The 26,130-nt window shown below is 50.6% G+C and overlaps 2 protein-coding genes across 6 annotated transcripts; both read left to right on the plus strand.

Annotated features, from left to right (window-relative positions):
- Positions 1–976: 976 nt before the first annotated feature.
- Positions 977–14,218, plus strand: ABHD16A (abhydrolase domain containing 16A, phospholipase; the record flags this gene model as incomplete). Of its 5 annotated transcripts, none has more annotated exons than XM_084256766.1 (20): positions 977–1,108; positions 2,116–2,172; positions 2,911–2,977; positions 3,226–3,312; positions 5,797–5,882; positions 7,462–7,535; positions 7,714–7,872; positions 9,172–9,286; positions 9,383–9,484; positions 10,402–10,465; positions 11,135–11,184; positions 11,486–11,609; positions 12,019–12,123; positions 12,341–12,404; positions 12,998–13,054; positions 13,206–13,268; positions 13,406–13,482; positions 13,566–13,664; positions 13,762–13,808; positions 13,988–14,218. In XM_084256766.1, 20 exons carry the CDS (start codon positions 977–979, stop codon positions 14,069–14,071), a joined length of 1,713 nt encoding a protein of 570 aa, XP_084112892.1. In that variant the 3' UTR covers positions 14,072–14,218. The 5 variants fall into 5 exon arrangements, with proteins under 5 accessions (XP_084112892.1, XP_084112893.1, XP_084112895.1 ...); XM_084256767.1 differs by having other exon boundaries at positions 7,714–7,836; XM_084256769.1 differs by having other exon boundaries at positions 7,714–7,836; positions 11,504–11,609.
- A 7,363-nt stretch (positions 14,219–21,581) lies between these two features.
- On the plus strand, positions 21,582–25,876 carry LY6G5C (lymphocyte antigen 6 family member G5C; the record flags this gene model as incomplete). The annotated part of the gene is made up of 3 exons (XM_084227747.1): positions 21,582–21,702; positions 22,730–22,891; positions 25,681–25,876. The coding sequence occupies 3 exons, from the start codon at positions 21,582–21,584 to the stop codon at positions 25,842–25,844; spliced, it is 447 nt and encodes a 148-aa protein (XP_084083873.1). The 3' UTR covers positions 25,845–25,876.
- Between the last annotated feature and the right edge of the window lie 254 nt (positions 25,877–26,130).

Here is a 26,130-nt window from a genome sequence, read left to right on the forward strand (position 1 = left end):
GGAAGATTGACTGAAATACACTGCTGAGGCAGCAGAGGTCTGCTGTGCCATCTGGCTTTCTCCCTCGCCAGCTGCAGTAGCTGTGATAGCTTGATAGCGCTGTCTTTAACCCCTGCGCCACCAGAGAGGCCCGATTTGTCCAGCCTTAAAAGTGGTAATTCCTTCGTATTCTTTTTCCCAGTATTTCACACATCTTAATACTGAGTCTTCTCCATGTGTAACTGTGGTGTAGTTCTCCATATATTCAAGTCTTCGTTTATCTCTTTCAATATTTTTTTTTTTTTTTAAATAGAGGCATGCTTTATTTATTTATTTATTTATTTGTTTGTTTGTTTGTTTATACATGCACTGGGTACAGTCAGAAGCGCGGGAGGGTGAGAGAATTCACCAGAGGCAGAGCGGGGAGCAGAGCAGGCAGAAGGACCGAAGTACACTGCTGAGGGGAGCAGCGGGCGGCAGGAGAGGTCTGCGCGCCTTGTGGGACCCTCCTCTGGTGGCCGGGGAGCAGCCGGGGATCGAACCTGCGTCGCAGAGGCCGCGGGCAGCTTCGCAACCCAGCGCTCAACCGCTGCGCCACCGGGGAGGCCCTCTTTCAATAATTTTTAATACTTTTTCCCACAAAACCGTGCATTTCTTTTATTAGATGTATTCCTGGACACTTAATCTATTCCGTTTCTTTCGTCAGGTTTTCCTAACTTCGCACACCCGTTCCACCCTCTGCCAATACGATTTAACTCTGCGAAAATGTTCTAACTCTCCTCGTTCCAAACGCCTCCAACTAATTTCTGACCATCGCTGTACCCGTAGATCCAGCTGCGCGAAACCTTTCTCAAGAAGCGCTAAAAAAGTCTTGATCCGACTGGAGGCGGAGCCAGTGCGTGCTGACGTCAAGGGCACGCAACACCTTAGCGACCGGAGGAGGGCGGGGCCAGCAGGGGGACCTGCTGCTGGGAGAGCAGCGGCCCGAGCCGGGGCCATGGCGAAGCTGCTGAGCTGCGTCCTAGGCCCCCGGCTCTACAAAATCTACCGGGAAAGGGACTCCGAAAGGGCCCCGTCCGGCGTCCCGGAGACTCCAACTTCAGTCACTACCCACTCTTCCAGCTCCTGGGTGAGTCGCGTTCTCCCCTGGTCAAAAACATGGTACGGCCCAAACCCCTTTGCGGCCTTTGCTCCCCAGAAGCGTCCATTATTGGAAATCGGGGGAGCCAGCTTGTCAACCAGTTGTCCTCAAAGTCTGCGCCCTTTGTGCTTCCTGGGTTAAAGTCACGCCTGTCAACTGGCCGCCCTCCTCTCTCGCAGTTCTCTACCACTTTCTCTTTCCTTCTCCCACTGCTTGCTTTTTCTTCCAGAGGGCCCACCCCCCCACCCCCCACCCCCCCGTCTGTCGTGGTTCATGCCGTTCCCAGTTGACTCTTAAAGTCCTGGAAGAGACCCTGCGCGCGTTCTGGAGCAGGGTGATTCTGCTGTCCAAGTCTCGATTTCTTCCTGCGTGCCTCCCCCGGTTCCGTTTTATCTTCTCTCCCACCTGACCTAGAATTTCAAAACGATTTCTCCAACATATCATATATCCCCTGTTCCCCACCCCACTCCCTCGACTACCCAAAGTCTCTGCCTTCTGGAGAGCTGGGAGTGATGGCAGGTTGTGTCCCTAAATGTTCTCCTCCTTTTTATCGGTGGTCTCCAACTGTTTACTGTCCCTGGCGAGCAGCCCACCCCCAACCCTTTTTTTTCCATAATCAACCTACTCTTACTTTTGATGCTCTTCTTTCTCCCTTAAAGTTTCATGGTGTCTTCCCGTCGTCTTTAACCCCTTTCCCTATATGCACACATGCCCACATCCCATTTGAAACTGGGTTGGGAACAAGGGCCAAAAGTCATCCAATGTTGCTTTCTATTTTGGCTGCCATGCACAGCTCCCAGAGTTGGTTCTTATGGTCTGGGGTGAATCAGGTTCTGAGTGAGGGTGGGAAAGGCAGCTTCCTTAGAAACTAGGGCTGTACCAGGAGAGAGAGCTTTGGAGTCTAGAACCGGGAAACACGAATTAAGGCTTCTGAAAGGGAAGGGGTTGGATTTGTCAATAGGCAGGGTCCTTAACTTGGCCATCTGTTTTGGCAGGATACGTACTATCAGCCCCGTGCCCTGGAAAAACATGCTGACAGCATCCTGGCCCTGGTATGTCTGCCCTGGCATCTGTGACAACTGTATCTTTGCAGACCCAGCTGCCCTCCTGAACTTTCTCTCCCCAGCCTGGGAGGAGGCAGAGCCCCAGAGGGTGGGGGATGCCCTGGACTCAACAGAGACCTCACCAGCGCACACAGAGCCATGCTCTGACTCGCACACATACCTGGTGCCCCCCTTTAGTGTGTGCACTGCTTTCTCTGGGACAGCCTGAACCATGAGGGGAATTTGTTTACCTTTGAGACTAATTGCAGGTGCTGAGCCCTGCAGTCCCCAGTGACCTGTCCTCCCTGGCAACTAACCTCTTTGGCTGCAGAGGCAACTGCTCTCTCTGGCAGAGTTCCTATGGTGACATTTGTGCATCTCTTGGGGACCAGGCCAGGGGCTATCCTGAGCAGGGCTGATTGGAAAGGCTTGATTAACTTGAGTGGAAAGAGACTAGCCTTTATGTGTGATTAAATTATGTCTGGAGATGATCAGAGGAAGCATTCAGAACCTATGCCTAGTTTTCCCCAGCTCTGACACATTGCCTTTTAACAAGTGTTGAGCACTTACTGTGTGCATGATGTGCGCAGAATAGGTACTTGATGTGATTATCCCTAAGATTATTCACTTTGCTCAGAGCCTAGGCCTGGAAATGGCAGGAGCGTGTGTGTGTGTGCGTGTGTGTGTGTGTGTGTGCGCGCGTGTGCGTGTGTATATTGATTGCTTGTCCCTGTCTCTCTGCTGCAGGCTTCAGTCTTCTGGTCCATCTCTTATTACTCCTCTCCCTTCGCCTTCTTCTACTTGTACAGGAAAGGTCAGTGTGGCTTCAAAGGTGGTGGGGCAGGAAATGGGCAGGTTGTTGGCAGATGAGCCCACCCCCTATAGAGGGAAGGGGGCCTCTGGGGATGGCTTGGCTTCCCTCTTCCATCAGGCATCTTCTTCCTCGGAGGCTGTCCCAAAGAGAGGATGTGGGGTAGTGGTTGGGACTGGGGACAAGTCACTGGGAAGAGGAACTCTGGGGCAGTGGGGAATGCTTCTCACATAGCCCGTCTTCCCTCCCAGGTTACTTGAGTTTGTCCAAAGTGGTGCCATTTTCTCACTATGCTGGGACATTGCTACTGCTGCTGGCAGGGGTGGCCTGCCTCCGAGGTAGGTGGTGAGGGTATCTCTTTGTACCTATTGATGAGATAAATGATTAAGTACCTTCCGATAATACAATTTTGGGTTGGGCCCTGAGGAGCAGTAATTGAGGATGGTCAATTATTTTTTTATTTTATCTTTTATTTTATCTTTGTCTTAAGAAACTTGAGTGATAAATATGAAAAAATAATTGGCAAAAAAGTTTGCTGTTATCTAGAAAAGATGAATGTACCTTCCCACAATCCCATATTTATGTCTGTAATAACTCTAAACTGAAAACCACCCCCTGGGGATATAGACCCACAGCAGAACAAGATCCAACAATGCAAATAAAGAAAGCAGAGCTGAGCTGGTGAAGCTTACAGATGTAATGTTGAGTGAAAGCAGGTGACCGCCAAGTCATTTGGTGTGTTCCCATTCATATAAAGTCCAAAAAGGATATGTATGTAATTGGCAAAACACTAAGGAAAAACAGGGGCATGGTATCTTGAAGGAGAGTGATTTCTTGAGGGGGGTGGATAGACTCCTGGCGGGAGGTGGCTCTGCTCTCTCTCTTGATCTGGTGATCACATGAATGTTTTGTATTTTTTTAAAAGATGTGCTTATTTATGCATATAAGAGCTGGGGTGTAGGCCAGAGATGTGTGTGTGGGGGGGTTGGTGAGAGGATACACCAGAGACAGAGTGGGGAGCAGAACAGGTGGATTGACTGAAATACACTGCTGAGGGAAGCAGCAGGCAAGACAGGAAGGTCTGCTGTGCTATGTGGGTAGCTCCCTGGCCAGAGATCAAACTGGTGCTGCAGTGGCTGTGGATAGCTTTCATAGTGCTGAGACTTAAGCCCTTGTGCCACCAGAGAGGCCCCCTGCTATGTATTTTTTTTAAAGATTGATTTATTTATGCATACAAGAACTGGGGTACAGGCCAGAGGTATGTGGGGGGGGGTGAGAGGATTCACCAGAGACAGAGTGGGGAACAGAACAGGCAGATCTACTGAAATACACTGCTGAGGGGAGCAGCAGGCAGGACAGGAGAGGTCTACTGCGCCGTGTGGGTAGCTCCTTGGCCGGGGATCGAACTCTTGCTGCAGTGGCTGCAGACAGCTTCATAGGTTGTGTCTTAACCCCTGTGCCACCAGGGAGGCCCCTGTCTTAATTTTTAATTTTATTTGTTTTTAAATCTAGAAAAAAATTTAAATTGCACACAATCAGGAAGAACTAAAATGCTTGTTTCCAGTGCTTTTTTGGGTTGGGCCCTGAGGGGGAATCATTGAGAATGGTCAAGGCATTCTCAAAATACAAAAGATCATACTAACACATTACAGAGTTGTCGTTGCCATTAGAGTCCTTCCCCAGCCCTACGACCCGCTTTCCCTAGTAGTAACCATTGTCATCTAGTACAGTTTTTTTTCTGGTCTGTATTTTTACACTTTCATGAAATACATACCTCATTTCATCAAATCTAAGCTGCTTTGAATTGTAAAATGCATACTGACTTCAGAATTTTCAAGTGAGAAAAATTATACATCTTGAAGTCAGGAATATGGTGAGTCTACACAACAAAAAGCATCATTTTGTGCATTTTACATTTTTGGCAGATGTATTCGCTCCACACAAATCATCCTGCAGCTTGCTTCATTCTCAGAATTGTTTGGAGGTTCTAGCCTTGGTGATAATAGCATTCTAGTTCATTCCAGTTCTGTACAGCACTGTTCTCTGAAATTTTCTTGTTTATTTGTTATCTGCAGCCCCATCCCAACCCCAGCCAAAACACCAGCTCTCTGAGGGCTTTGTATCCCACTATCTTCCCTGTGTCAGAACAGTGCCTGGCACATGACCCCTGGGTCAATGGAAGCAAAGAATTCAGGATTTGAGCGTCCTTGGCAAGGAGGGGGAGCAGATGTGAGCGTTGAAGGGCTGGGTAAATAGAAAAGAGCTCAGAGTTGGGAATGATTCTCATTTCAGGGGGAAGTAGAACAGTGACAGAGAAGGAGCAGCGCAGAAATTGGAAGGAGGAGAGGATGGGCCCAGGAAGCAGAAGAGAAAAGGACCTCATGTGTCAAGAAGAATGCTGAGAGGCACAGATGGAGAGAATGAGCATGGAGAAAGGGGTCTCAGATTCCGTGAGGATGTAATTATGGAGCAAGAACGAGAGCCAGGAAGCCAGATGGATGGGGAGTTCAAATGTACAGAAAAGAGATAGAAGAAGCATCAGGGATGGTGGTGGTGAAAAGGAGAGAAACCCAATGTCAGTGAGGACTCTGGAGAATGAACATTCTGGAGGGTGGAAGGTCGATAGTATATAAAGAAGCAAACTGAAGAAGTTCAGGAGCAGAGTGTACTACAGCCAGCTGCTGGGTATGGAGGAAGAAGTGGCTCAGAGCTCTGGTTTTCCCAGATCCTGGGCCATGCATTCCTTCCCTCTCGCTTTTCTTTCCAGGGCCTTCTAGCCTATCTCCCAATTGTCTTTCTGACTTACTGTTTCTTTCCACCAGGCATTGGCCGCTGGACTAACCCCCAGTACCGGCAGTTCATCACCATCTTGGAGGCAACACACAGGAACCAGTCTGCAGAAAACAAGGTGAGAGGTTCCAGGACAGGTGCCCGAACACAGCGTCCTCACAGCTTCTGCAAAGTACTGGGCACTGGCTTTGCCAGGGGGAAAGGGTTGGGAGGTATGTTTTGCCTCCCACCACCCTGGGTGTTTATCGCATATTGCTGTGTCCTTTCTGCCCTCCACCAGTGGGCTGTCTGCCCGAGGAATTTTCCCTCCTACCACTTCTAATGGAATATTCCGTTAGAACATTTTCCACCTTCCACCTGCAAGAATTGTCTAGATGTAGACATTCCACAGTGTTTCTTAGAAGGGGTTTTTCTCTCTATCACAGCAGTTTGGTTCTACAAATGCTTGTTTATTTTTGCTGTGTGCACTGAAAACTGCAATCATTTTGTTTAGGGATAGGACAAGATAGACAGGTATGTCCACTCTTGTGTCCGGGAGCACAGCGTGGCGCCAGGAGGGAGAAAAGCCAGGGCACAGTGTCCTTGGAATTATGCCAGCCCAGCCGGTGCTGGAGTGTGATTATCTTTGAGAAGGGGCTTTGAGGCCCTATAAAGTTCTTTCCTGTTACAAAGTGGTTTCCGGGATCAAACAGCCACGGCCGCTGTCATCATCTTTCTGGCTGCTCCACACCGGCATTTACAGAGCTGTGTAATGATGCTCATCCACACTGCTGTGAGAGGCGTCTTGCATCCATCCTCTCTAATCCTCACAACAACCGTGTGAGGTGGCATTATTACCCACCTTTTACACATGTGAGGGTCAGGCCGAGTCACAGAGCAAGGAGGTGACTGAGTCTGGATTCGAGTCTAGGTCTGAGCAAAACCTGCCTGAAATTTGCTTGTCTTCATTTTGTTTTGCCATTGCCATTTTTGTATATTTTTTTCTGTTGCTCTCACTTAGTCAAGTTATTTTTGAAAATGTTAAAAAATTTCTCTGATGGAAAATTAAAAACAGCTCTCAAAATAGAGTGCCGGGAACTCCGGGGGAGAGGAATACAGCAGCAATTAAGACACAGCTCCCACTGCCCTCAGAAAAGGTGTAGACTCACAGAGTGGGGTCACCTGAGGCACTGACGGTCTGAGTGGCAGCAGTGCCCATGGCTGCAGGAGCTGAGGAGAGGGAGGTGACCCCAGTGCAGAGGAACCACTGTGGTCTTCACTTCCCTCTCCTCCCGGGCAAGCTTGGGACAGAGTTTGATCCTCTTAGGGGAGTGAGCTAATCATTATGTGAAGGACCCTGGTGGGGAGGGAGTATGACCAGCCAGCAGGCCCTCCATGCCTTCCCTCAGAAGCACCAGCACCTCCAGCCACCCCCCAATTCCCCGGGAAAAGCAGAGTGTTAGCTTCCTCTTTTGGAAGAGGGCAGACAGGCCGTCTAGCTGTCAGTCAGGGCATCCTCTCTTGCCTGGTTGCCAAGAGAAAGGGGGCTGTATGAGCTTTTCATCTGAAAGCCAAGAGGGTTCTGATCTCTACTTGTCTACATGTGGCATGTGGGGGCCAGTCCCCTGGATGATGAGGGTGTCTGGGTAGGTAGGTAGGCCTCCCCCACTTCTCCATTCCCTTTTCATCCCCTCCTCCTTCTCCCCCACCCACTGCAGAAGCAACTTGCCAACTACAATTTTGACTTCAGGAGCTGGCCAGTTGACTTCCACTGGGAGGAACCCAGCAGCCGGTGAGGCCCAGTTCTTTCATTCTATCTATCCCTCCTCTGCCCTAACTCTTTCCCCTTTTGGCCCGAGGACCTGCCTTCCAGTGCCATCTCCTCACTCCTAGACCCCATTCTCTCTGGACCTCAGGCCTCCAGCTGACTGCTCCTGACCCATCTTCCCCTGCATCTTTCTATTCCTCAGAAAGGAGTCCCGGGGGGGCCCTTCCCGCCGGGGTGTGGCCTTGCTTCGCCCAGAGCCCCTGCACCGTGGGACAGCAGATACCCTCCTCAACAGGGTCAAGAAGCTACCTTGTCAAATCACCAGGTGTGAAAGCACCGGGAGGTGGAGCCATCAGTGGCAGTGGGAACGTGGGATGGGGGGTCCAGGACTGAGGTGCTATCATAAGAAAGCTGTCATTTATTGGGCCTGCACCGTGCACTTTGTATATTACCTATGGTAGAGTTGTCTTTGTCCACATATATGTATGAAGAAAAGAGGCTCAGAGTGGCCCAAAATCTCACAGGTGGTGAATGAAAAGTGGGGATGTCAACAGTTTTGTCTGATACAGAAGCTCTTTCGATGAGACTGAGAGCCAAGAATAAGATTGGGATTGGGAGGGGACACAGCATTAGCTGGAGCAAGAGCTGGCGGCAGCTGTGTCCCCGCCTTGGTTGTTCCACCTTGAGCAAGCATCCATGAATAACCCAGTTCACGCGATTGGTGAGGTTAAGCGGGGTAACAGATGCTGAAGGACTTCCACCTTGCCCAGGGCCTCAGAGCAAGTAAATGGCAGCCGTGGATACCAATGTTAGAAAAAAAACATCTTGCAGTGGAGCAGATGCTGTGGGCATTTTCTATGGCCAGGGAGTGGGGCAGGAGCTGGGAGGCAGGTTCTCAGATAAGGAAGGGGGTAGACTGAGTGGTCGGTTGTTGGCACTGTGCCAGTTGATAAGAGAGGCAAGCCAACTTTGAGGTTTTGAAAGGGGTACTGGACAGCACTATATAATGTTCTAGGGATAAATCCTACTTTTGTATTTGCTGAAAGTGGTTTATTGTCTTTTTTTGGAAACAGTACCTGCCACATCATCTTTGTATAGATTAGTAGTACATTGTTCAGTAAATATTTATTAAGTCCCTATTCTGTGCCAGGCTCTGGGCACACTGTGTGACAGTAGAAGTAGGTCTGTCCCCAGTGAACAAAACAGCCAGGTCTCTGCCTGATGGGGTTTGCAGTCTACTTTGATGCCTGTCAAACTATAGATCTTGACTCATTAGTGAATCTTGAAGTCAACTTAGTGAATTAGCAACTGTCTTTTTTTAAAATATAATTTATGTGGAGGCTTAATAAGTTGTATGTATACATTAACAGGGTCATATTTGATAATTATAGAAAGCATTATCTCATAAAACTTTCAATATTATATACACATATGTGTGTATAGTGATGTCAAATATCAGTATCAAATGTGTATCTTACAAAGGTTACAGAAAAAAGTTTGAAAAATACCAGCTTAGTGCATGTATTGTTTCTTTAAGTCCTGAGAGGGAAAAACTAAACGGTGAGGGTCAAGGGTGAAGTGGGCCAGAGTCTGTGTGCTAGGGCTGGGGCAGCCCTTGGGCCCCACTGGAGTTGGGAATTCATTTACCCTGTCCCCGCAGCTTCCTGGTGGCTCACACCCTGGGCCGCCGGATGCTCTATCCGGGCTCTGTGTACCTCCTCCAGAAGGCCCTCATGCCTGTGCTGCTGCAGGGCCAGGCCCGGCTGGTGGAAGAGGTAAGGCTCCCTGCCCCCATCGCCCCAGCCCTTGTCCTCTCCAAGGATGTGGCCACCTGCCCCTTGCAACTGAGCTATTGCCTCTTCCCCACTCAGTGTAATGGGCGCCGGGCCAAGCTGCTGGCCTGTGATGGCAATGAGATTGACACCATGTTTGTGGATCGGCGGGGGACAGCTGAGCCCCAAGGACAGAAGCTGGTGAGAGGGAGCAGGGAGCCCAAGGGTGGAGTGGGGGGATGGCAGGGGCCTCTGGAGATCTCAGTTCTTCAGTGGCAGTGCTAAGAAATCACAGGTGGGGGTGATCCATCACCCAGCCCCACCCTCAAGGCCTTTGGTGTGTAGGAAAGCCCTGTGAGAGGGAAATAGATGAAGTAGGAGTTGACTCTCAAGGACTAAAAAGTAATCATGTAATGGTCACCACTCAGCACTTTAGATGCATGTGTGCAAGCCTCACAACTATAAGCTAGGTACTTTGTATTACCCATTTTAACAGATGATGAAACTGAAGCACAGAATACCTTTTCCAGTTCCAATCAGTGAGTGGGAGAGCTGGGATTTGAACCCAGGCAGCCTGGCCCAGTGAAGCCACCTTGGAGAGAGCACAGCCAACATCGTAGGGAGCTGGGTTTTAGTACCCGCATGGCCTGACGCTATGAGAATCCATGCAAGCCTAACCAGCTCAGGGTTGGCGCACCATGGAATTAGAGTTTATCTGACAATTAGATCGGAGCCCAGGGCGACCAAGGAAAAGCAGTTGGCATACCACACAAAAGGAGCAATCACAAGAAAAACAGACCTGAAAACTGGACCGGAAAAATATCTGTGACCCATTCCTGAGAGATACCCACTAGCGATACCAAAATGGACACGGTGCTGGGTGGCTGAGCAATTCCAAACATTCCTCTTCCTCTGAAGACCGGGTTTGCTAAGTATCTGCATCCACTTTGCTTTTCATTTTATGGACCTTGCAAAATGAGAAGTTTGTTCCTTTTGGAGAGAACAGAAAGCCCTTTCCTGTTCCTTGCAAAGCTCCCACAGGCTGTGCTCTCTGGCAGAGAGGGATTTTCAGCCCTAATTTGGCTCCCTGTCCCCATCCGTCCTGCCTTCTCCCCCAGGTCATCTGCTGTGAGGGAAATGCTGGCTTCTATGAAGTGGGCTGTGTCTCCACACCTCTGGAAGGTAGGCTTTTTTTTTTTTTTTTTTTTGATTTATTTATTTATTTATACAAGCATTGGGTACAGTCAGAAGCACGGGAGGGTGAGAGAATTCACCAGAGCCAGAGCTGGGAACAGAACAGGCAGACTGACGAAATACACTGCTGAGGGGAGCAGCGGGGGTGGCAGGAGAGGTCTGTGCTCCATGTGGGACCCTCACCGGTGGCCAGGGATCGAACCAGCGCTGCAGAGGCTGCGGGCAGCTTCGCAGCCCAGCGCTCAACCACTGCGTGTGGCAGCCTTCTTATCTCTGCCCCTTGTAATGGGATATCCCCACCTTCCCACACTAATATAACCTCCCCAGGCCTGACCATTTTCTCTGAGTGAGGTTGCAGACTTTCACTTTTGGGGAGAATTCCACTCCCCATTTGCTCTGCTAATCTTACAAATGCCTCCCCTTGGGCTGTGTCCCCAGCTTTATTATGCTCTTCATTCTGTCCACCCCCAGCCCCAATGACACATCTCTCCTGCTGCCTCAGCACCTCCTTTTTTGTCATCTCCCCACTCTGGGAAGACTTTGAGTTACTTACCTCTGAGGGGAGCATTTAGAGCTCCAGTGTCCTGCTCCTTTCCCTAGGACTGGGTGGGGGTGGGGTCCATGAGGTCCCAGGCTTTTCTCCCCCCTGTGTTACAGCTGGATATTCAGTCCTGGGCTGGAATCATCCAGGTTTTGCAGGAAGCACGGTGAGCCCCTCTGAAATTCATTCTTTTTTTTGAGTTATGGCCTGTCTCCCTCTTTGGTCAATCACTGAATTAAGTGTGAAGGGGAAGCCAAGGGCAGGGAGTGATGATGCCACAGAAGCAACCAGAAGCAACGCCCCCTTCTCTTAAGGTGGAGGGAGAGGTGGAGGTGGATCTCCTTGGAAAGGTGCTGGTTTCTGTAGAGAACAGTCCTGCCCACTGCTTTTTTTATTGGGAGCCTGTGGGTGCTGGGTGAACTCACCTTGGTACTGACCTGCTCCTGCCATTGCCCTTCCTCCTGCAGGGGGTGCCATTCCCACAGAATGAGGCCAATGCCATGGATGTGGTGATCCAGTTTGCCATCCACCGCCTGGGCTTCCAGCCCCAGGACATCATCATCTATGCCTGGTCCATCGGTGGCTTCACTGGTACCAGCCTCCCTCCTACCCCCACCTTAGACCCATTCATGCCACTGCCCGCCTCCAAGGAGATATGGGGAAATGCACTGGTGACCAGGCAGCGCAGTGGATGGAAGCTTTGAGGAAAGGATAGATGTGGGGTCTGAGGGGGTCTGGAAGAAGGAATCCTACTTGCAGATACTTCCCATTTCCTTCACTGTCCCGCCCAGCGACCAGGGACCTCGGAGAAGTGTAATGTCTTCATACACATCAGTGTTCTCTTGCAGCATCTCCCTATAGTGTCCTGGCCGAGTAAAGTGTGGGGTCGGGAGAGACTGGGGCTAACCTAGTAGGAAGGGTGGTATAGCCTATATAGGTGGGATGCGGGGGGCAGTAGGCAGGAGCCCCTTTTTACCCTTCTTCCCTGTCCTGCTACTAGCCACGTGGGCGGCCATGTCCTACCCAGACATTAGTGCCGTGATCCTGGATGCCTCTTTTGATGACCTGGTGCCCTTGGCCTTGAAAGTCATGCCAGACAGCTGGAGTGAGTACAGCTCCTAGGCCTGCCCTTCCTGGGAAGAGGTGGGTTGGAACTGGGAGCTGTTCTAATGGGAGATGGTTCCTTTTCTGTGGGTGGGGAGTAAGTCACCCCTTGTTGAGAATGGGGGGACTACCCTGTCTGGGGACCTCAGTTTGATCTTTCCAGGGATCTATGTGTTGGGCTTTGTCTCTGCTGCCCCTTCACTTTCATCCCACTCTAGGGGGCTTGGTGACCAGGACCGTGAGGCAGCATCTCAATCTGAACAATGCAGAGCAGCTGTGCAGGTGAGGGCAGCATTGTCGAGCATGTAGCGCCCTCCCCCTCACCCCTGTAAAACTCTGCCAGGCGTTCAGATGCTGAAATTAGGACTGAAGTGCAAGTTGGTAAATGGCCACTGCCCCCATTCCCCAAGTACCCCTCACTGCCTTGCTTGGCCCAGCTTCTCTTGGGTTCCCTGGGACCCTGGACCTTCTCATGATCTGGCTACCAAAGGGTTAATGCGTGGCACAGCAGGGATCTCACAGCAAGGCCAGATTTGAGTAATGCCCATTCTTAAGTATTCTGACCCTCACCCCTAGGTGAAGGCTAACCCGCTGCCCTGCTATAGCTGGGATAAGAATTCAGCCAGTGGGGCGGGTGCAATTGTATGGGGAATATAACCAAAATGGAAATGCATACATTGTGCAAAGATGAAAAAAGATGTAAGAATTATATAAAATAAAATACTTAAATTAAAAAAAAAAAAGAACATTACATAATGGACCTGAAACCTGAAAAAAAAAAAAAAAGAATTCAGCCAGTGCAGGGGTGGGGTCAGCTGCATCCTGTCTCCCTCTGAGCTCTCCCTCTCCACTGTGATGTCCTCTGATGTCCACAGGTACCAGGGTCCTGTGCTGCTGATCCGCAGAACCAAGGACGAGATCATTACCACCACGTGAGTGCCTGAGGACCCCTGTCCCCCTGGATCCCAGCCATAGCTTGGAAGTTGCCCTCCCACCCTGGCCCACCAGCAACCCAAATATCCAGACCCTTCTTCCCTAGCCTCCACCCCTTCAGGGTACCAGTGTACATTCTTCTCACCTCAGGGTTCCTGAGGACATCATGTCCAACCGAGGCAATGACCTCCTACTGAAGCTCCTGCAGCATCGGTGAGAGCCTGTGTGTGTGTGTGTGTGTGTGTGTGTGTTTATGTGTACACATAACAACACTGGGAGGGATGGAAGGTTCAGGAATGAACAGTGAACATGGCTGGGTCCTAACCTCTGGGCCTGCCCTCCCTCCGCAGGTATCCCCGTGTGATGGCAGAGGAGGGCCTTCGAGTGGTAAAGCAGTGGCTGGAGGCCTCCTCACAGCTGGAGGAAGGTGCAGTGGGATTCTGGGAGGCCTTTGGGTGGGGACCCAGCAAGGCCAGGCTGCTCACAGCCACTCTTCTCTCTCCTGACCAGCCTCCATTTACAGTCGATGGGAGGTCGAGGAGGACTGGTGCCTGTCCATCCTCCGCTCCTACCAGGCAGAACACGGGCCTGACTTTCCCTGGAGCGTGGGTATGGAGGCCCAGGGCAGGGGAGCGGGGTGGGAAGAGCCAGGAAGAGGGCAGATCTGCTGATGTTTGGTCAGTGTTTGAGAACCTCCTCTCTGCAGGGGAGGACATGAGTGCTGAAGAAAGGCGGCAGCTGGCTTTGTTTCTGGTGAGCTAAGGGGTGGGAAGCAGGAAAGGGGTGCCTGAATGGCCAGGGGGCACATGTGGGGGATGGGATGCCCTGTACACATTGGAAGGGGTAGCTATTATAGAGAGGGTAGAGGGTGGGGATGTGTCCATTGGCCCCTCATTGAAGGGCTCTACACCCCACCCACCCCACCTTCTTAGGCTCAGAAGCATCTGCACAACTTTGAGGCCACACACTGCACCCCGCTTCCAACCCAGAACTTCCAAATGCCTTGGCACCTCTAAGGACCGTCCTGGGACGCCTTCTGGAAGAATGCGATGGAAGGGGACATGAGGAAGGACCCTATTATTTGTGATTTTCTGTGTTCATGTTGCTGTTTATAGTTTGTGGAAAGTGGGGGACCATCCCCCCATACTGTTCCTCTTGCACGTTTCTCCTCATCCATCTGGCAAATACCTGCCTTCCCTGACATACACCTGCATTAAGTGAGTGGATAATTCCTAATAATTAATAAAAAAGTATTTTTTCTACTGGCTGGCTAAATTGTATGAGTTCCCAAGTTTCCAGTGAGCCAGGGCCTGGTGGTGGGGAGAACTGAAGCCCCCAAGGACTGGACTTTAGGAAACCCCAACCCCAGTCAGCCAGTTTTACCCTCCCCAACCCTGCTGTCACCCAGGCCCTCAGCCCCCAACCTGAGCCTGCCCTGGTGTGCCCAGTGTTATCACCTCTGCACAGTCTCCCTAGCCTGCCTGTAACCACTCCGGGAGCCCAGGTTGCCCCCTCTTGCATAAAACTCCTAACTAAGCTTAGTTGTTGACAAAGTGCTTTTTAGTACCTGGTTTCACCTACTCAGTTCTGGCATTTCCAGTTCACACCTATGAGGTTTCACGATCAGTGCCACCTGTTTTCTTTGCTCAGTTCTTGCTTTTTTTTTTTTTTTTTTTAAGATTGATTGATTTATTTATACAAGAACCGGGGTACAGGCCAGATGGGCGGGAGGGTGAGAGGATTCACCAGAGACAGAGTGGGGAATAGAACAGGCAGACTGACGAAATATACTGCTGAAGGGAGCAGCAGGCGAGACAGGACAGGTCTGCTGCGCCATGTGGGACCCTCGCCAGCCGGCTGGGATCGAACCGGCACTGCAGAGGCTGTGGACAGCTTCACAGCGCGACGCTCAACTGCCTGTGCCACCAGGGGAATCCCTCAGTTCTTGCTATTCCCATCGAAAGTGAGGAACAGCCTACCCCCCACATCTTATGCGGCAAACCCCGCACACCCTCCTCACCATGTCATGACGTTTGCTTCACACATGTGGCCTCCAGGGACTCATGCACTCCCAGGGCCATGCTCCACTTACATGGGCAGCTGTCATTTCCATCCATCAACCTCACGGAATAGAATGAGTCCCTCTCTTCCCCCATCAATTCGTTGCCTGGCCATCATCTTGCCCTGGAATCCTGTTTCCCAGTGGAACCAGGTTACTGCCTTGGCTCCATCCTTTTGTTTTGTTTTGTCTTTTAAAGATTTATTTTTATTTATGCATGCAAGAACTGGGGTATAGGCCAGAGGTGAGAGGATTCACCAGAGAGAGAGTGGGGAGCAGAGCAGGCGGATCTACTGAAATACACTGCTGAGGGGAGCAGCAGGGGAGACAGGAAAGGTCTGCTGCACCATGTGGGTTAGCTCCCTAGCCAGGATCAAACTCATGCTGCAGACCTCTCATGCTGCAGTGGCTGGTAGCTTGATAGTGCTGAGACTTAACCCTTTGTGCCATTAGGGAAGCCTGGCCCCACCCCCCCTTTTTTTTTAAAGATTTATTTATTTATTCATACAAGAACTAGGGTACAGGCCAGAGGTGCAGGGGGTGGGATGATTCACCAGAATGGGGAACAGAACAGTCAGATTGACTGAAATATACTGCTGAGGGGAGCAGCTGGCGAGTCAGAAGAGGTCTGCTGCACCATGTGGGTTGCTCCCTGGCAGGGGATCTAACTCGTGCTACAGTAGCTTCAGATTGCTTTATAGTGCTGGGACTTAACCCCCTGAGCCACCAGGGAGGCCCCCACCCTTTTGAACAAGATGCTAAACGTGGGCGACTATGCTCTGATGTCCTATGTCCTATGTATAATCTGGCTAATTTCAGTGTCTCCTCCAACCCCAGTGCATTAAGTTCCTTTGCAATCCAAGTTTCCAGTGAGCCAGGGCCTGGAAGCTGTCTTCCTCCATGGGCTCAGCAGCAACTGGGTGGGGTGGGGTGGGGGAAACTGTGTACTGAACCTCCCAGAATGTGATATGAGATTTGTCAGATAGGATACTTAGTATTTGGGGTTAGAAGACAGGTGGTGCACAAAACAGCCTCTCATCCATGAGAGTGGTTATTCTCAACAAGACCAGAAACAAGTGTTGGTGAGGATGTGGAGAAAAGGGAATCCTCATACACTGTTGGTGGGGATGTAAATTAGTGCAGCCATTATGAAAAACAGTATAGAGATGCCTCAAAAAAAATTAAAAATAGAAAGATCATATGAAACAGCTATATTTGGGACTCCCTGCTGATGCAAGGGGTTAAGATGCAACCTATGAAGCTATCCGCAGCCTCTGCAGTGAGAGTTCGATCTCCAGCCAGGGACCTACCCACATGGCGCAGCAGACCTCTCCTGTCTTGCCAGCTGCTCCCCTCAGCAGTGTATTTTGGTCAATCTGCCTGTTCTGTTCCCCACTCTGTCTCTGGTGAATCCTCTCACCCCCCACACCTCTGACCCGTACCCCAGCTCTTGTATGCATAAATAAATCTTTTTTCAAAGATTTATTTATACAAGAACTGGAGTACAGGTCAAATCCACGGGAGGGTGAGAGGAGACAGAGCAGGGAACAGAACTGGTAGACTGATGAAATACACTGCTGAGGGGAGTGGTGGGCGCGACAGGAGAGGTCTGCCGCACCATGTGAGACCCTCGCCGGCCGGCCGGGATTGAACCAGCGCTTCAGAGGCTGCAGACAGCTTCACAGCCTGGTGCTTAGCCGCCTGCGCCACCAAGGGAGGCCCTAAATAAATAAATCTCTAAAAAAAAAAAAAAGAAAGAACAGCTATAGCACTCTGGGTATTTACCCAAATTATGAAGACACTAATTTAGAAAGCTAACTAGACCCCATGTTCATGGCAACATTATTCATAATATACAAGAGTTGAAAACAACCTAAGTGGGCCTCCCTGGTGGCGCAGGGGTTAAAGACAGCCCTATCAAGCTATCGCCAGCCACTGCAGGCTGGCCAGGGAGCAACCCACATGGCACAGCAGACCTCACCTGCTGCTCCCTTCAGTGGTGTATTTCAGTAGATCTGCCATTCTGCTCCCCACTCCCTCTGATGAATCTTCTTATGCCCCACACCTCTGGCTTAGACCCCAGTTCTTGTACGAATAAATAAATAAACCTTTAAAAAAAAAAAGCTGTCCTCACCCTGTACCCCAGCTTAAATAATAAAATCTTTAAAAAAAAGAACTGGAGTACAGGCCAGAGGTGTGTGGGGGTGAGAGGATTCACCAGGGACAGAGAGGGGAACAGAGCAGGTGGATCTACTGAAATACACTGCTGAGGGGAGCATTGGGCAAGACGGGAGATGTCTGCTGCACCATGTGGGTAGCTCCCTGGCCGTGGATCGAACTCCTGCTGCGGTGGCTGTGAATAGCTTCATAGGTTGTGTCTTAACCCCTTGTGCCACCAGGGAGGGCCTACTCTGCTATTAAAAAAAAGAAATTTTGCCATTTACAACAAAACGATGGATCTAGAGGGAATTATGCTAAGTGAGATAAGCCAGATGGACAAGCATTGTGTGATTTCACTCATTAGGAAGATAAAGAAACAACAAACAAAACAAAACAGAAACAAACTGTTAGACTATAAGAATGCAACAGTGGTTACCAGAAGGGAATGCATTGGGTAAATGGGGTCAGTTGTGTGGTGATAGATAGAAGCTGGACTGCCGATGGTGAATATAATGTAGTGTGCACGGATGTTGATGTATAAGGCTGTACACCTGAAACCTCTATTGTGTTATAAACCAATGTTATGTCAATAAAAAGGTTTAATAGTGGAGGGAGGGAGGAAGGGAGGGGAGAGAGGAAGAAGGGGGGCAGGGGGAGGAGAAACAGAAAGGTGGCCACAGTTCCAGAATGTTCCACTTTTAGCAAGTTCTGGAGAGCTGACTGATACTGGTGTACCTCTCCTCTGTCCTGTTCCAGGGGACACAAAGTGTAGGAGGTGTGGAGCTTAAAGCTGTACTGTTCTAAAACTATCCTCCCAGATCCTTTAGGACAGTTAATCCCCTGGAAACCAAGACTTTGTTCAGTTAAATGCAAATAGTGGGTACTCAGCCCCACCTCCCACATGCTGGGGACAAAGGATTCCCCCTTCCTGGCCATAACTATAAGGGACTTTGCTGCCCAGCCTCTAGCACCACTTCTCCCCCTCCCCCCCAGCCTGCTTCTCCCCGCACCCACTACAAAGAATACTGGACACCATGAGGGGTCTTAAGGTACCTAAAGAGGGTGGGGTGAGGGGCATGTGAATTTTGGACCACCTCTGCCTGGGGCCTCAGTCTACCCCTTAGATTAATCCCCATCTGATAAGGCTCACAGCAGCTGTGTTTGTTTTCAGAACACCCCTCCTCTCCTAGGGTGGGGGACCACCCTGTTACAGGACCAGCACCCTGTCTACTCCTCACCCTACAGATTAGGGTTCCAGCAGTATCAGGGGTAGATCAATTGAGATGTAGGCCCCTCAACTGCTAGGGTTCTGGACCTCGCTGTACTGGGCATGGCGTGGGGCCTGGACAACACCCAGGTGTCCTTGAGAAGCTGGGCAAACTGGGAGAGGATGAAGGCTGAGAGAATGAAGAGTTAACAGCTAGACTGGAAATTTGGGAAGAAGTGGGCCTAGAGTTGGGTCATATTTTGTCCAATCTCACTGGCCCAGCCTCGGCCCTCATAGCATCCTGTGAACATACTATAAGTATTCTGAGAATGAACCTTTCCTGCTCTAGCTGAAGAGTGAGCAAAGCCATCTGCATAGACTTGAAGTCTGTGAAACAGCTATGCAAACTGCTGCCTCTGGGTAAAGTTAGTCTTTTCAACCCCCCACTAATGGCCAAGGAGCCAACAAATACATGTAAGCAGCGGGTGGGTACACAGTGCCTTCTTTAGAAAAGATGAGATTAACAGGCAGCACTGCCTTCCTCTGTGCACAGAGTATCAGTTTATACTTAGGACAAAACAACTTAAAACCCAAAGCTCGCCATCAAGAATTATTACATTTTAATGTCAATGACTCATTGTTCCTACCTGTAGAAACTGAATTCAAACTTCTGAGTTTCAAACTTCTGGCAGAGTTCTCCCAGAGTAAAAATCAGCGGTGCTCCTTCCCAGGTTCAAACCTTCACTTTGTCTAAAAAACTGTCACTGAGACTTATTCCAGTTAACACTCCCAATGTGAGGTGCTGAACTCAGCCCTGGTTTGCTGTTTGGTGGGGATGGGGGGGTTCCTCTGAGCCCCAGGAAAGAGCATGTGCTTTCCCCACAACTGTCACAAGTGAGTGGAGGCCCTGGAGGGTGGAAGGCCCTAGAAGGGGTGCTGGGGGAGAGAGGCAGGCACCAGCGATAGCCAGGTCCCCATCCATCCATCCATCCAATTATCCAGTCATCCCAACTCCCTCAATCATTTGTTTCATTTATATTCAGGTTAAAGATTCCTCTCCCGACCTCTGTGTACAGGACTACTCCCCTAACAGTACTGGGCTCTCCTGGGTCCGATCATCTTTTGCTGTGTCTCTCCAATGTCCCGCCCTCGCCCCCTAACTGCGGAGTTCTGTCTCTGGCCCGACCTCCTTTGTCTCGTCACAAGGCTGCTCACCCCGGGTATTCCTTGTCCCGGGGAGGGAACTCCGCGAGGATATCGTCATTCCTTACGGTCACCAAGGCGACTTTCCACACCCCGCCTCTAGGAAGCCAACCGGGAGTCTGTCACCAGGACAACCGACGCTGGCGGTCCTCCGCGCGCCCGGCCGCGTTTACAGGGCCCGGGCGACACGGAAACAAGGGCGGGATTAATGATATTGAGGTCACGCCCCCTGTGAGGAAGACCCCACCTCCCAGGCCTTCTGTGAAGGCCCCTTCTGCTACCCTCAGGGCCCAGGGGTGCTGTAGCCCCTCACAAGTCCTCTCGAAGCGCAAAGGGCAGCCTCCTCAGGGGGCTTCCGCCACACATAACCTCGTCCTTGGCCATCCGAAGAGGGATTCAGAGGGCCCTTCTGCCCTCCCTTCGCCCTCTTTGCGTCAAGAGGAACACCCCCCCCCCATTCTTTCTACCGCTGTTGCTGATTCAGCGCACATTTACTGAGGGCCAGGCGAGCCTCCTAGTTCTCTTTACTCTTCTCTAACACAAGTTTGCTTCACTCATCTCAAGGCTCTTGAGGCGGCGCGCGGTGCTGTGTGTTTTCCTCATGTCTTTTTTGGCTTCCCCATCAGAACCCGAGGCAGGATGATTTTCGGACGGTTTGGGACGGTGGCAGGGAACCTCCAGGCCGGGGACTGGAGCGCGTGGCCCCCCAAAACCCAAAGTGAAAAGTTTGCGTGTGTCTCCCCGAGAAAATGGCCTGGCCGAGCAGGCATGGGGGCCCAACAGGCCCGGGTGGAAGAAGCTGGAGGGTGTCTTGGCCTTCGGGGAAAGCCCGTGGTGAGCTGGGTGTCCGCTTGCTCCAGATGCCTGGGTCGCGAACCCGGTTCTTTACTCTTGGCTGAGACAGCCTGGGGTGGTCACTAGAGTTTCCCCCAGAGGGAAGGAATGTCAGTCCATTATCAGTCCCCAGCATTATCTCACCAGGCCTACTCATCTCATGATTCCTCCTGACAAGGTTTACCTGAGCATTCTGGACACATCCAGGCCAAGAGCCGAGCTAGGCTGGGGGCTACCCCGCCGTCTCCCGGGAAAGCTCTGAGGCGCTGCTAGGCTTGGAGAGCTAGCGTTCAGCACCGGAGCCTGTGGGCGCCGGAGATCAGATTCACTGCCCTGCAGCTTAAGGCTAGGCCGGACAGGAAAAGGGGGCGTAGGAAAATGCGCTGGCTTTCCAGCCACCCAGCACTGACCTGAGTACAGTCACTGGGCACCTGGTGTTCTCACTTTGGAGTTTCTGGTAGTGCCACGTCTTTCCCATCTTGGAAAATGGCACCACCAATCCCCCCTGTGTGCAGACCAATAACCCCGTCCCATCTTACCACTTTTAGTGCAACTCCAAATTAGACCTATCTTCCTTCTAAATAAATCTCAGATTTCCTCTACCTTCCTTGCCTCTCTTATGCTAGACCAGGCTGCCATCTTGTGACTGGACTCAGGAACAGCTCCTAACTGGTTTCCCAGCCTCAGTAATCTTTTACAAACAGAAATCTGATCACTTACTGCTAGGCAGAAATTGCTTTCATTAGTGGTCACCCCGCCCCCAATGCTTATTGACCTGTTTCCCACACACAGAGCACCTGTGTGTTCTGTGAGGTTGTGCAATGTTGTGATTCATAAACATCTGTTGAATTTAATATGAATAAAATCTTCCCCCTCATTTCCTTGTTGCTGGGCCCTGTCCCCAAGCCAGGATGTGAGGCCCCAGAATGGCTGTGGGTGAGGACACTCTGTCCCTCTGGCTGTTCTGGCATTGATTTGTACCCCAAACAGGTGTTGCTTCTCTCCTTCCTCTTGGCCAACTTCTCTTCCAATATAAACCCAAACTGGAGACTGGTGGGCAGTCATGCATTTTATGGCAGGCCCTGCAGGTAGCCAGAGACTGGGGCCTCTGGGCCTCCATAGCACTCCCCACACCCTGTATCTGGTCCTCTTGATAGTGCTGGTCATGATGAGCTTGGTGCCTGGTAAGTAGTTCTGTGGGGTCAGAAGGGTCTCCTGGCCTGCTGAATAGAGAAACCCAATACCAGGCACAGCTGTCCAGAATGCTCAGGTAAACCTAGTCAGGAGGAATCATGAGTGAGTAGGCCTGGTGAGATAATGCTGGGGACTGATAATGGACTGACATTCCTTCCCTCTGGGGGAAACTCTAGTGACCACCCCAGGCTGTCTCAGTCAACAGTAATAATCTGAATGGAGAGATTGAAGGCAATAGGGGACAGAGAGGGCTTGGGGAACACTCAAGATGACAGCACCAGGATCTAGAACAAGACTGGATCCAGCTTGATAACCTCCTCACTTGACTGCAAAGCACCAACTAAATAGAAATAGGATTCAAAGTGTTTGCTCAGCATCTGCCTCACACCAAGTGCTCTGCTGGGTCTGGGGACTCAGTCACTTTTGGTTTGGGCAGAGGACCAAAGGAAGAGAGAGGGGTACATATTGTAGTTGGGGCGGGGGGACTTAGGTGGACGAAGTTTAGTATGAATCTGTGCAGTGACGGCCAAAGAATATGGCCCTGAACTGCTTAAAATATCCTGTGTACACCAAGCAAAGAATTCTCCTATCTAGGATGATGCACTCTTATTTTCACTTCTGAACATTATAAGTTAAGAAGGCATATTCAAAAGAGAGCCCAGGGAGTGGGGGACTGTAAAATCAAGGCCCAAACATAGAATGGTCCTAACAGAACTGCTCAAAGTTGGATTCAGCCTCACCTTTGAATGTAAACGTCTGCAGCACCCCTGGTACCTGTTAGCCTCTCAAGTACACATTGAGTAAATGAACGAATGAGTTCCTCATTTCAGGAAGCATAAGAGCAGAGAAGGGAGATTTTTAACAAGGATTAAATCTTCTGAGATTAGGCCAGGTGGTTTTAAAGAATTGGTGATTTTATGGTTTTCTGAGATGGGAAGGGAGGGAGGGAGAAGTGGGGTTGACCAGCGTGGAATTAGGTAGGCTAGGGTTTGGGGCCAGTGCTTCTCTGTATTTTAGGTGAATCTGTCCGTCAAGACCTCCCTTATCCAGCTCAGCCACCCAAATACCTGCGCTGCTATCGATGCCTCTTAGAGACCAAGGAGTTGGGGTGCCTCCTGGGATCTGACATATGTCTTGTCCCGGCTGGCAGCAGCTGCTTGACTCTCCATATAAAGAACAGTAAGCCGCCTTCTCTTCTGTCCTTGGCCCCAAACCATGTCTCTACCAGCCTTCTAAGCTGCACCCCAAATCTTGTTCCCACAACCCTAAAATACTGTTCCCCGCTGTCTCTTTCTTTCCTTCAGAGCTACTCCATCCCACTCCTACACCCCTCCCCCCCACTTCCCACCTCAGCCTACAGTTGACCAGCTCTTCCCTCCTCACAGCACTCAGTCTTGTAGGGGATCCTCGAGATACCAGATCCTTCAGCTTTTCCTCCTCTCTCCATCTACCAGCAGTAATTCCCACCAGCATCACTCCCCTCCTCCAACCTTCGCTGTGTCTCCTGCACCAAGTTTTGCCTCATTCTCCTTAACCCCTAACGATGGTTCAGGTTCACCAAAGTTTAGTCATTAGCTGTCTTCCTGCTTCACTCTCTCTGGAGGATTTTATCTGCTTCCCTGACTTCAAAGGAGCAGTCACATACTACTTTCTCCTGACTGTGAATGCCAGGCCAAACTGTCATGTCGAATTGCACTCTGCACAACCTCCACCTCATTTGCAACTTGCTGACAATTGACTGCATCATTCCTCTTGCCTGCTCCCTCACCGTTTTTAAGTGAGCAAACATAAAACTATGGGCCAGGCATACTGTTCTAAGCCCTTCAACCCTCTGAGACAGGCATTGTTGTTGTTGTTAATAGTATCCTGATTTTATAGAGGAGAAAACAGATACAGAAAGGTCAATACCTTGTCCAAGCCTCCTAGAGGCTGAGCCACAAGGTGTGGGAGTTCCAGAGATGGTGCTGTCAACAACAGCTACCTCTGTTCAAACTTTTCTTGCATCTGCACTATACTTTTTTGTTTATTTTTAAAGATTTATTTTTATTTATTTATGCATAGAAGAACTGGGATATAGATCAGAGGTGTGGGGGCTGAGAGGATTCACCAGAGCCAGAGTGGGGAGCAGAACAGGCAGATGTACTGAAATACACTGCTGAGGGGAGCAGTGGGTGAGCCAGGAAATGTTTGCTGAGCCATGTGGGTTAGCTCCCTGGCCAGGCATAGAATTCATGCCACAGTGGCTGGCAATAGCTTGGATAGTGCTGAGACTTAACTCTTAGGCCAGCAGGGGAGCCTCCTACACTATATGTTTTTTACTAGCTGATGCATAGATAGTGCTCACTCCCAGGATATTCAAGGGTCTCGAAGAGAAGTCCCTCTCCTATTCCTGGCCAAGCCCACCCCACTCAGGCAAGATAGCATACAGCAACTCTTTCACTGTCTTTTCACTTTGTGAGCTTTTGTGCACACCACATCTAAACAAATAGGCTCTTGACTCCTTTTCACCTCTTTTTCTCTCCACAAACAGCAGCATATCACTAAACACTGTTCTGCACTTGTCATAGTTCGCAGCTAAGGGAACTTATTCTTTCTCTGTCAGCTTGTAAACAAGATGACTTTGTGTTCCTGCTGCGTGGCACACCATGGCATGGGCCTGGAGGGGTCCATCTATCCACCCCGCTCTTTTTTTTTTCTTTAAGATTTATTTATTTATTTGTACAAGCACTGGGTACAGTCAGAAGTGGGGGAGGGTAAGAGAATTCACTAGAGCCAGAGCGGGGAACAGAACAGGCAGACTTGACGAAATACACTGCTGAGGGGAGCAGCTGGCCGCAGGAGAGGTCTGTCACGCCATGTGGGACCCTCGCCTGCGGCCGGGGATCGAACCGGCACTGCAGAGGCTGCGGGCAGCTTCGCAGCCCAGCGCTCAACTGCTGCACCACCAGGGCTCTTGACAGGCCTTCAGGGTGCTTCTGATTTTTTCACCCCCCTCCAGCAGGTTGGCAGTGAACATCCCTGTACCTGGGCACAAAACATTTGCCCCCTGTGATTTACTTGTAAGTCATCAAATACACTTCCTCTCCACAGTTCTTTTTTTTTTTTTTTTTTAAAGATTTATTTATTTGTTTATACACGCACTGGGTACAGTCAGAAGCGCGGGAGGGTGAGAGAATTCACCAGAGCCAGAGCGGGGAGCAGAGCAGGCAGAAGGACCGAAGTACACTGCTGAGGGGAGCAGCGGGCGGCAGGAGAGGTCTGCGCGCCATGTGGGACCCTCCTCTGGTGGCCGGGGAGCAGCTGGGGATCGAACCGGTGCCGCAGAGGCTGCGGGCAGCTTCGCAACCCAGCGCTCAACCGCTGCGCCACCGAGGAGGCCCTCCACAGTTCTTTCAAACTTCTCCCCACTTCGCTCCACAGATTCCAACTCAGCCCACTCCAAATTTCATATTTCTTTTTTTTTAAATTATTTTTATTTATTCTTACATTAGTGTTCCCCCCTCAGGTGTAGTCCCTGAAGTTCTCCCACCACTACAGCACCAGTGCTCTCCCTCCCCTTTAACCCCTCTCCACCCCTTCCCTTGCTGTTTGCTGCAAATCTATGCTCAGCTTGCAAGTTTTATCTTTTTTCCTGACCCTTTGTTCAGTTTTCCCATGTTCCACCTATAAGTGAAATCATTTGATTTTTCTTTTTTTCCTTCTGACTAATTTCACTTAGCATAATTCCGTCCAGCTCCATCCACCCTCATGATATTTCAAATGGCTCCTTCCCATCTGCCATGAGAGGTTCTCACAGAGTTCATGGCTGGTGACTCCCTGCCCTTGCCTAGTTCCAAGAATCTTTGCATCTTGAGGGTCCAGGGCAGCGCGTGGGGGCAGTGATGATGAGTCCACGTGGAGTGAGGGGGTGGGAAGGTTGGGGTTTTGCTGGGGCCTCCACGTCACTGGTTGCTGCCATCCTGCCCCAGGCTCGGGTGCTGACATCCTGGTGAGTGACTGTCGCCGCAAGGAACAGATGCATGACTGTGCACACACCCGCACCTCGCCAGTGTTTGGCTACTGGATATTCTCTCAATGCTGCTTCCTGGATTTCTGCAATAACCCTGAGAACAGAGTCCTGGGCTTACCTTAGGATGTCTGCAGAAGACATTTGGATGTCCAGTGTTTCCAGTCATCCTACTCATTTCTAAAACTTGGGCTCAGACTGGACAACCTCCAACCCCTCCCACCATCCTCTGCCTCCCTCTAGGTACCTGACCCCAGTCCTATCTTCCTCTTGGTTAACACCCCTCAACATCCCTTTCCCACTCTGTCCCTCCCCCAGAATTTTCTGACATTTTCCCTTCAAGTGCTCAGTTGGACATCTTTCCTCCTCTCTGCTCCCACCTCCAAGCTGTGACTTTGCTTTTTATTTGCTC

Source organism: Talpa europaea (genome assembly GCF_964194135.1).
Source record: "Talpa europaea genome assembly, chromosome: 2".
Classification (NCBI taxonomy): domain Eukaryota; kingdom Metazoa; phylum Chordata; class Mammalia; order Eulipotyphla; family Talpidae; genus Talpa; species Talpa europaea.